The sequence below is a fragment of the Nematolebias whitei genome, chromosome 20 (assembly GCF_014905685.2).
Source record: "Nematolebias whitei isolate Nwh7 chromosome 20, NemWhi1, whole genome shotgun sequence".
Taxonomy (NCBI): domain Eukaryota; kingdom Metazoa; phylum Chordata; class Actinopteri; order Cyprinodontiformes; family Rivulidae; genus Nematolebias; species Nematolebias whitei.
Window position 1 is genome coordinate 32,947,048 of NC_056517.1, and position 11,605 is coordinate 32,958,652.

At 44.4% G+C, this 11,605-nt stretch overlaps 2 protein-coding genes across 2 annotated transcripts in view; one reads left to right on the forward strand and one right to left on the reverse strand.

Moving 5' to 3' along the window:
- tnikb (TRAF2 and NCK interacting kinase b) overlaps positions 1-2,655 on the reverse strand; it is a gene marked incomplete in the record, with an annotated part of 59,470 nt that extends 56,815 nt beyond the window's left edge. Inside the window, 1 exon segment of the mRNA XM_037694175.1 lies at positions 2,279-2,655. Within this exon segment, the coding sequence (XP_037550103.1) occupies positions 2,279-2,386 (108 nt within the window).
- The window catches only part of LOC119426617 (melanoma receptor tyrosine-protein kinase), a 531,032-nt gene that overhangs the window by 307,073 nt on the left and 212,354 nt on the right, over positions 1-11,605 (forward strand). The window lies entirely within an intron of this gene.

The following is an 11,605-nucleotide window of genomic DNA, read 5'->3' on the forward strand; positions in this document are numbered from 1 at the left end:
TGTCCAACCCTGGTCCTTGAGGGCCACTATCCTGCATGTTTTAGACCGGGGGTGTCCAACTCTGGTCCTTGAGGGCCATTGTCCTGCATGTTTTAGATGCTTTTTTCTGCTTTGACACTCCTGATTTAAAAGTATGGGTGACTGAGAGGCTTCTGCACAACTTGGGACACCTGCTGAAGTGCAGAACATCTAAAACTTGTAGGATAGTGGCCCACGAGGTCCAGGGCTGAACACCGTTGGTTTAAGAATACCTTAGACACTTTAGTTCGGTTTGAAAATGGTGAACACCTTAAGAGATGGTAATGAAATGTTGGAGGAAACAAAAATGTGATGCAGGAGCTCCATGATGACTCAAACTAACCACAAAGAGGAAGAAAATGTGGCTGTGAAGACGTCAAACCACCGGCAACAGACACAACCTGCAAAAAGACTGACTGTACCGACGATGCAAAAGAGACACAACAAGAAGGCCGTGAAATGATGCAAAACAACCACAAAGAGACAACAAGGAGACGCAACACAACAAACCAACAACAAATGAATGCAATGCACCAAACACAAAGATACAGAGATAAGAACGCTACAAGAGGCGATAAAAACCAATAAAGATACAGAAAGATCACGTGCACTCGTCACACACAAAACACAAACACACAACATGACCAAAGACACAAACAGAGTGCATGTGAGGAGAGCGAGCCCTGAGCAGCAGGAAGAACCACAAAGACACACAACACGGCCGTAAATAAAACACAAAAATGACAAAAACAACAAAACGTGATTCAAACCAGAGGCACAAACACAACGAGAGAAACGACAGCATATCAGCTAAAGTCTCGGGCTTGGGCTCAGTGTTAGGGGTGACTCTCGGCTACTACCACGCCAAATTATAGCTCAGTATCTGTAAAACATGGCCGCGTTGCAGCCATTTTTATTTTCTGATGTCGACTTCCTGAGGCGGCCATCTTGAATCGGGTTCATTCCAAAGATCCATTTATCACTTTTAGAGTTTCATTACAATACATTCAGTGGTTTTTGAGATATTTTGCTAACAGACAACATTTACACAGACAGACGCAGTTTAGATGATCGCCCGTCACTTGTGGCAGTTTGGTTTATGATTATTGAATAATGAGAGGAACTGTGTCAAAAGGTCGGTTGTGACACAAAGCAGCTCCTGACACAGTTAACATGCAGACAGTAGAGGATGAAGAGGAGCAGAGAGGAGGAGCAGAGAGGAGGAGCAGAGAGGAGGAGGAGGTGATGCTCAGAAACAGGAAGTGGCTCTCAGCTCTCTGCTCCATCCTCAGTGACCTCATTTCTGCTCGGAGCTCCTCTGAGAGGGAGATGTGGGATTCTGAAGCATCTTCCTCTCATCTTCCTGTCTTTACTGTCCCTCCTCTTCCTCATCTGTGTGCGCGTGTGTCTGCAACACACACGCGCACACTCCAAGTCCCACCCGGTCGCTCATGTTCAGACCTGATTGCTCTGCAGGTACGGCTGAGTTGCGTAAGCAGCATGTAAAAGAAAGGGGAGACGTGCACAATATAACGCGCACGCACACACTCATGGGCACGTGCGCGCGCGCAGACACCGTGTACGTGATGTGCATCTTTCCTGCTGAGTGAAAAGCAGGAATTTCTCAGGAAATGCATAGGGTTTCACGCGCACAGACGCGGATTCCTGCACTCGCTTTCACATCACTTCCTATCGGCGTGCGCGCGCGCGCGCAAACGCACAGTCCCACAAACAGCCGCTGTGATGCAATGCTGCTGTCGCCACAACATCACGAAATGGCGGAACTCGCTCCTGTTGCGGTTATCACCGCCGTTATTCCCGCTGTCTGCGCGTGCGCTGGAGAAAGCGCGTGCACGTGCCGCCTTTGTGCTGTGAAAGTGTCAGTGAGCAGCTTAACATCTTGCCCCACATTCACCTCAGACACGGCGGCTTTTATTGTGCTGCCTCGCGCACGCGCAAACCAAGAGGGCGGGCGCACGCGCATCATTAGCCCGCGGCCTCGTTACATCACGGCCCAGTTGTTGAGAAGAAAACAACAAACAAACAACATGAGGAGGAGAGGCGTGATCCTTCTCTGATGCCCTCCAACGCGCGCGTCCGTGCACGAGGACAACTGCTTCCCACATACACACACTGGGATGAGCGCACGCGCGCCGCAGGAGCAGGAAGGCGCAGGGAGACGCATCCACCGCGCTGAGGCAGAGGAGGGTGAGGATGGAGGGGGGGTGGACAGGTGTTGCACGTGCACGCGCACACTCACCCTGAGCGCAGACAGGTCTATCTCATCCAGACTCCGCGCGGGGGAGTCGCTCGCCATGGTTCTGTGCGTTGAAACGGGACTCAAGATGGAAGCTTCCTCAACGACCATGGACCGGGACGAACACGCGCTCCTCCGAACCGGAACCCCCCACCCGCCCCCGGCAGGATCCCCACAAAATCCAGATCCAGGCGCCGCTCGTCCGGAGCGGAGGAACCAGGCTCCAGGAGAACCAGAACCAGGGCGATCAGCTCCGGGTTCTGCTACATGCTGCTCCGGGCCGCGGGTCCGGTCCTACATGCTCCACCTCGGACTGAAAGGAGGACAGATGCTGCGAGGACGAACCGAGCTCCGTGCGTCCGTCGGTCCGTGCGTGAGGCGGAACCGCGGCGCGCTTCCCGGGAGTGGCCTGAGAGGAGGCTGCGCTGAGAGCCGCCCACAGTGACACACACACACGCACACACACACACACGCACGCATACACGCACGCACACACACCTTCAATCAGCTACAGTTTTCGGAACCGCAGCTTCTGACTCATCACTTTAATAATTAACATTAATAAAGATGTCTGATAATGAGAGTTTTGCCATGGAGGAGCGCGCACACGCACGGAAGGATGACAGGCTCTGCCCCTTTCTGTTCCAATGTGACAAAATGCTTTTCCAACACCCCCCCCCCTCCTCCTCCTCCCGCGGGGACATTTGCAGACCTCATTTCTGTCCGAGTCTTCAGTCCCCAGAACTGCTCGGTCTTGACTCTCCACTCCAAATCCCGGAGGACACTCAGATTATTTCAAAACATAAACCATGGGGCCTCCTGCAGTAATCCCAGGAACATACTGGTGTCAAGATAAACACCATGCTCATTGAAAGAAACATTTAAAAAGTGTCTGATCACGTAAACTATTAAATAAAACTCAAGGAGAGACGGCAAAAGCACAGAGAAAATATGAAAACAATACAACGTCAATGATAAAACGTGAAGAAGATATGGATCAAAAGAAAATAAGACGACAACTAAAGAAATAAATAACAATAAATGTGAGGAAAATCAAAGAAAACACAAACAAAATATGAAGTGAATATAAAGAAATACGCGGAGAAGGACTGGACACGGCATGAAGCACACACAATGCCTGACTGAAGGTGGAGTGAACCCTGAGAGACTATATGGACAGTGCTTGATGAGTATGGAGACACCTGGAGTCAGAAACTGACCAATGAAGGAGCTGGACTTTCATTCCAGGGGTGGCCCCTTTCAGGGCACGAGACAAACACATGAAGGAAGCTTCACTGCTTCTGGAACCTGGTACTTTATCTTTACTCTAATCATAAATCTCTCAATGTCACATTAAAGGACTTGTCAATCAAATGGAGTGGCCAATCAGAATCCAGGGGTGGCACTTGCTCCTTCGGCTCCACCTCTGGCTCCGCCCCTGAAACAAACAGGAAGTAGTGGCAGAAGGCTCAGAGGAAACAAGGAAAAAACTGAAATATAAAGATAACAAGAAACCAGCAACAAGTGTAAAAACTGAAATGGACGCAAAAACACACAGATCCTGACAACTGGGAATGCCAGAATTTCACGGTAAAAACTATGACAGTGTTACACAATACAGTAAAAACCAGGAGTTTACGATAAAACACACATCATGATGTCAATGGAAAACACTGTTCTGCAAAATGGGGGAATTTACATAATGGCTGGATGTGGCTGAGTGGCTAGAGCAATCGTCCTCTAATGCAAGAGTTGGGTGTTCGATTCCACCCGCAGTCACATGCCAAAGTGTCTCTGGGCAAGACATTGAACCCCTCATTGCCTCCGATGTGTGTCCCATCAGTGTGAAACACTGATTATTCTTTGTATAGAAACAGTAGAGTGCTGTGTAAAGCGCTTTGAGTATTTCGATACTTCGACTGTAAAATCTCTGACACAATTCAGTTAAAAGCACAACTATGAGTTCATGTCATTTTAATGTTGGCGTTGAGTGAGAACATCTTTAATTCAGGTGTTTAAAAAGAGATATTTGGAAGGTTTTCTTTTTCAACTGGAGAAGCTTCCAGAGTGTGTTCCCACCGACAGAATGTGTGACGATATGTTGGAGAACAGAGTCGTGTCTTCACACGCCCTGCTATTGGTGTTTTTTTGGGGGGGGTTGCAGCTGCTGACAGAGTGAAACATCCAGCAAGAAGACACACCTGTAATCAGCTTACTACAGAACTAAACCTGTAGGTAAATTGGTTAAAACAACACTGTGACCTGATTTTACATCAGATTTATTAATTTCATTCAATCTTAAAGGCTTCGTCTTTGTTTTTAAAAACAGCACATTTGGTGCTGTTTTAGAGTTGAAAGACAAATGTTCTCAAGTAGACTGATTGTGGAGTATTAATATACTAAGGACTCATCTGCGTATAGTGAAATATTTGGATACTTTTCAAGGGAACCATTAAGGTAAAAGCAAAAAACACAGTGGCCCTATAATAGAGCCTTGTGGAACGCCCCTTTCTGTAGTTTGATTGATTGCTTTTAAACCATTAAAGTTCACACACTGCTCTTTCTTCATTCAAAATAAGCAATAACAACTCATTTATTTTTTTAGACTTTTGCATGCTGAAACCAGCTTTTTCTGTTGTTGCTTTTTTTTTTACTAACCAAGTTGCTGGGTTAATTCTGTTGGATTAACCAGATAATGGGTCAAACTGACCCAATGTTTGGGTCAAAGATGATCCGTGTTATTCTTCACAGTCCAATGTTGAATTGGACATATCTCTGCTTTTGGAAGAAATAATGAAGAATAAAAAGATAAAAACAAAAATGTAAGAACAGTTCTTAATTTCAAGTTGCTAGCTAATAGCAAATGCTAATAGCAAATGCTAATAGCAAATGCTAATAGCAAATGCTAATAGCGGTTAACACCTTCTAGCTAGCATCAACCCAAATAATTAAGAGGAATCCAGATTTAACTGCATTTATTGGTAGCTCTAACTTAATTTATCTACATTTCTGGTTGGAAACTTAATCCAGAACAGGGTTGAACTGATAACCTGCGAAGTTAAAAGTTTTAGCTTTTGTCTAAAGACGGTCACCACAGCTAACTGAAATTAGCAAACACAAAAATGGGTTTAACTTGTTACGTTTTATAGATTTTAAGCTGAAATGTGGTGTGGTAGTAGCTGAGAGTCAACAACACACTCGGTTTTTAATGAATTTTATTTATTTAAATAAATCTTTTTGTAATACATGTGTTTCAGCATTTCTTTGTGTTAGATTAAAAAAAAATGTCTATCTTAAAAAAAAATAAAAAATCCTCACATAGGTTTAAACTTAATGAAGTGAGAAAACAAAACATTATATGCTCCAAGTCTGGATGCCTGCAGGGTTTCTATCACTAACACCAGATTAAAACCCTGTAGATCAACTGTTTTTGTTGGGATTAAGAGGAATAAAGTTCTCAGAAATCAGTGTTTGTGTCTGCAGTCGTGTCCAGACCTGTACCTTTCTCCAAAAAGGAAACATTAACACTTAAATCATGGAAACAATCCTCTGGAAATGATGTGTTATATTTAAACGCGTTACTTTTGTCTGATTAAAACCAGCTGCTCACAGATCATGGTCAGGACTTTAGAGGAAGGGGTTTATTTGTGGGATTAAAAGGGGAAACTCAAACTTCTGCTGCAGGTTTAGAGGAAGTTGGTGCTTGTGTGGCTCCATCCAGAGGCAGAAGTGGAAACTGAATCAGAAGATACAGATCCGTTTATTATTATTTATCTGAAAGTAATAAAGCTGCAGACAGGAACAAACCCTCAGGTTTGACGATGGCTCGGAGGCTTTATTATCGATGACGTGCTGGCTTTTATTTCATTTTAAATAGGTGGTTTTAGACAAATCAAAATACAGCTTTTTAGAGAAAACATGCTTGGATTTAATTTGCACTACATGAAACGATACGATCGTGTCAAAGAAAAACTCTTTTCACATTTATTGTGAATGAAAGCTCATAAAAACTGAATTAGAATTAAGACCTCAGACTTGCTCAGAATTTAAAATCTTACCGTACGGTAAAATGTGGCACTTGTAGCTGCAGAAGAAAGATAAAAAAAATGGTTAAAACCATCCAAACACCCATTTCCACATCCTGCACCCTGTGATGTCATCTATGGAAGGTGCTGTTTAAATAAGTTTACTCACATTTCGTTCTCTTCTCTGTGGTCGGGGCGTGGAGGCAGCAGGTCCAGGAGAGAAACCCAGACAAGAGAGGACACGTAACCCCTGCAGAGTTTTGTGTCTGACAGTACTCGAGATGCATCCTGACCTGGTGTCAGAACCTCCTTACCCGACTTCTGAGCAGCAGTTCTACTCCGAGCCCCCCACACTGACGGAGCTCCTCACCCTCTCTCCAAGTCTGAGCCGACGAAGGAAGCTCATTTCAGCCGCTCGGATCCAGGATCTGGTTCTTTCAGTCCTGATCCAAACCTCAGGACCACAAGTGAAGGCCGGAACGTAGACAGACCAGCAAATCAAATTTCAGCTTTTAACGCTCAAATACCTGAACTCCTCCATCTGAGACGAAGATGTTTCCCGCCCCGGACTGGGTCTTTTACCTTTTCCCAGTTGAGAACCGTGGCCCCGGACTTTGAGCTGACCCCCCTCAGCTGTGAACCAGCCCAGAACCACATAATCTGCATAAAGCAGAAACGAGACCCTGAGGTTCCCAAACCGGACGCCTTCCTGTCCATGACTTGGGCCAGAGGTCCTGTCCAGGAACACCACAAACAGTATCAGGGGCAAGGGACAGCCCTGGACGAGTCCAACCAGCAAGACCTTGTCAAGACCAAGAGCCCAGCTTTCACTTTGGTTACAAGTCTATAGACCAGGGACCATTAAGACCTGAAGAGTGGCTCCGGCATCCGGAAAGATCTGAAGCTGGGTCTTAGACCTTCTCCAGATCCATAAAACACCTGAAAAGTGGAGAATCAAACTGAAAAAAACCTACAAGGAGGAAGATCTGGTCCACAAACAGGACAGAAGACCCACTGTTCCTCCTGAACTGAGGTTCAACAACCGGTCAGACCAGGTCTTACCGCTGAAGGTGATCTCGTAATATTCGGAACAAACTCTTTTGTCCTTCTTAAAAAAATGTCACAGTCCTCCGTGCAACGTTAAAGAGACGTGTCCATATCGACAGACCAACAAAGTCCAGAACCTTCAACCTTTCTGGACAAGGAGCTCGGATGTTCTCTGCCGCGGTCATGGATGTGGACATGGTGAGCACATTAAGGACAAATTTGGACAAACCTTTCCACTTGATCATGAATATAAACACATTTGAACCTGGAAATAAATGAGTGAAAACCCCTGAAGTGAAGCAGATTGTTTTAATTCCATTAAATAGCTCATATGTTTATTCCAACAATTTTACAAGAGCAACTCAGTGATTCTGCAGACCGTCTTCAGGACGGGGAGGACACAAAAACCAAAAGTGCAGCAGCAGCCTGTGCAAAAAGTGCATTTTCAAAAAGGAACCAGCGATTAAAGAGTGTTTCAACTTCTGCAGCCCAGAGACTCCTCAGAGAGGTAAAGAAGTACAAGACATTTAAGGCCCCCCTTCCATAAACATCAACAGGTGCAGGCACATCGTTAGGCTTCAGTAACAGTCTGAAGGAAACGGATCAGCTGCAGGATTCATGCGTTCATCTGGAACATTTAAGAGCCGCCATGCTGTCGGATTCATGCATCAAAGGACATCCACAAAGATACATACTGCATTTGATACTGATTCAAATTACTGCAGTGGAGGAGCATTTTCTGGCCACCAGGGGGCAGAAGAAACAAGCTGCACGTTTAAAACAGACAAAAAAATGTGATCAGCAACCCTGAAAACTTGAACATTTGAGCAAAATAAATAGTTTTTTTTAATAGAGAGTGATGAGTTTAATCAGCATCACAGTAAAGTTCTGAGCTGAAAGATAAAAACTGCTGAAGGTATCAGAAGTTAGTGACATGACTTTAACACATTTATTACCTGTATGTGCTGCTGCTTCATCGCAATTTTCTGATTTAAGTCAGCTGAAAGATTACGTTTGATGACTTTTAACTAGCAGCTAAAAAGTTAGAAAAACCTTGTTATCAGCTAAATTAATCTTTCGCCCCAACCATAACACCGAAACAACTCTAATAAAAACAACTAATGACCTTCTTCTTGTTGCTGACTCTGGTCTTCTGTCCAACCTCATTCTACATGACCTAAGTTCTGCCTTCGACACAATCTGTCATTCTATCCTCCTCGACAGACTAATCTCCAATGACACATCAGGTTCTCCATTAGACTAGTTCAAATCTTATCTCTCTGACCACACTCAATTCGCTCAGCTCAAGTCCTTCCGTTCTTCTCCCGTCTCCACGGGTGTGCCCCAAGGCTCTGTCTTCAGACCACTCCTCTTTATCATTTACCTCCTTCCTCTAGGTCACATCTTCTGCAAATTTGGCGTTTATTTCCACCGTTATGCTGATGACACACACCTCTACTTGTCAACCAAACCAAACTCCACTCACCCACCCTCCATCCTCACCGACTGTCTCAATGAGCTCAGTCACTGATTTTCTAACAATTTCCTTCTACTAAACAGTGATAAAACAAAAATCATCCTTGTTGGTACCAAAAACTCTATTTCAAAATCAGAACATCTCCTCATCCCCCTTAACAAACTCTCTGCTATTCCCCTCGTCTCAGGTCAAGAGTCTCAGCGTCATCCTCGACACCACTCTCTCCTTTACTTCACACATCAACAATGTTACTCAGTCTGCCTATTTACATCTCTGAAATATTAACCACCTCCGCCCTTCTCTCACACCCCGCTCCACAGCCATCCTTGTTTACAGTCTTGTGACTTCCCAAATCGACTACTGCAACTCCCTTCTTTATGGCCTCCCCAACAAATCTCTTCAAAAGCTGCAATTGGTCCAGAACTCAGCTGTCCGTGTCATCACTCAAACCTCCTCCTATAACCACATCACTCCAGTCCTGCAGCAGCTCCACTGGCTAAATCGCGCATCGTCTTCAAAGTTCTTCTCACTTCAAAGCTATACATAATCTTGCCCCTCCTTACCTATCTGACCTCCTACACATCTCCATCCCCTCTTGCTCTCTCAGATCCTCCTCTTTGCGAAACGTCCATGTACCCTCTGCCCGCCTCTCCACCATGGGGAGCAGGGCCTTCACCTGCTCTGCCCCTCACCTCTGGAACTCTCTACCACCAGACCTATGAAACAACACCTCTCTTTCTCTATTCAAGGCTACTGTACTCTGAAAACATCTCTTTAGACTAGCTTATCCTTCTTAACTTTGTTTTATGTATTTTATATTTTAATTTATGCCTGTTGGTCTTTGCACTGTGTTTGTTTTTACACAATCTTATTGGTTTCTTGCTGTAAAGTGACCTTGGTTGTCCTGAAAGGTGCTTTTTAAATAAAACTATTATTATTATTATTATTATTATAAAGGAGAATTATTGGGAGGCCATTAGAAAGTAAAGCAAGAAAATGTGGCAGTGTTTTATTTGTATCTTTAAAGATAAAGCTAGCACCATAAATGTCAAAATTATCCGAGTTATCAAGAAGTCTGAATCAGTCTGGACACAATTTTTGAGTTCGGAGTCAAATTTCTGGACCAATAATTCCTGAAAATAAACATAAATATTGCACGTTTACCTGTATGAACAGGCACCATTTCTGCAGAACTTCAACCAAGACACGCCCTCGAAGCGCTTAAAACGTCCCGTTTTTTTTGTCGCTCCGCTGCCATATAGAGGCCAGAAAATGCAGCGCAGCTTTAAAAGCCCCAGCAGCTGCTTCACAATCCAAACAAACATCACTTTTTAACAGAACCTTTAATTTTCTGACAGGAAAATGCAGCTCTGGGATCATGCAATCGTAGAAAATAAGTAACTCTTATAGTTTCCCAGAAGGAACAAGAATCCGCAGATTTTTAAATGCATGCAGAATAATATTATTCGCTCAGGTGAAAAATGAGTTGTTTTTAGGGTGACGGGTACAAAATAGCGTTGTTCCTTTCAGAAGATTGTAAAGAAGACCTTCTTGTGGAACATCAAAGCATATCACAGTATGAACCGGGTCATTTAAGGCGTCAGGAATGTGAATCTAGTTCTAACATCAGGCTCTGAGCCGGGCTTTATTTGGCACGTTTGACGTCAGGGTCATTAGAGACACGGTTCGGTTCTTCATCCTCTTCAGAGCGCTGCTGGTTTTATCCATTTAGTGCATTAGGGTTGCGTTCCCCGGCCCCGGGTGTAGCATAGTGTTTTTAGAAGAGGCTGCAGACGAACAGTCTCATTATAATGAACTTCCTTCATCCTGAAACCAGGAGCAGAGTTTCAGGCACTGTTCAGTCCAACGCTCTGCTGGTCGAGCTTTAAAGAAAACAAACGTCTGATCCCAGAAGGTGTTATTTGGTGCAGCTGAGGCCACAATGGATGGATCGTTCCTGCAGACAGGAACCTGATTGGATGAAGACAAATGTTTTTAATCTATGGTGATAAAATAAAAAGACCTGGATACCTCCATCTTCTCTGAAGACAACAAACAGCCAAGTTTCCATCCAAACATCATTAATTTGGGTCCTTTAATCACTGATTTGATCCTTTTTTTAAGAGTGTGGAACGATTACAAAACGTACAACTTTAATAGTTTTTAAAAAAGTTTGAAATTATTGTGGATTTTCTCTGATTTAAACAAACTGGCTCAAATTCATACAGTCACCTCCTGTAAATATGTTTAAAAATGGTGCTGAAGATCATAGAAAGTCTTATTTTGACAAGGCCAGTGTCTACTAACTTCCTGTTAGGATCACGATCGACTGAAGCTGGTAGATTATCTTTGCCAGCAGAAAAAGGATTCGTTTGACAGCCCTGACTGGACCAGCCCACAGCTGTCCCCCTCAGATGGAAGGAAATGGATCCAGATGTTCAGGAAGAATCCAGGAATCTGCAGGAGCACCTGTCCACCGTGAAGACACTTGGACCAGGAGGATCAACAAAGACACTCCAAAACCTTCAGGCTGGACAAACCTGCAGCCGTCCACATGGACAGGACAAATGTCTTCTGGAGACAGGTTTGGTCTGAGGAAATGTCCCCAAACGTCACATCTGGATCCACTCATCACGGGTTTGCATGTAGACCACCATGCTTCCAATAGCATGGTGGCATCATGCTGTCCTGGTTCAGGGAGTCTACCTCCAGATTCTTCAGTTTTACCTGAAATCAGCAGCTGGACGGTTGAAACCTGGAACCAGTTGGGTTCAAGAAGAC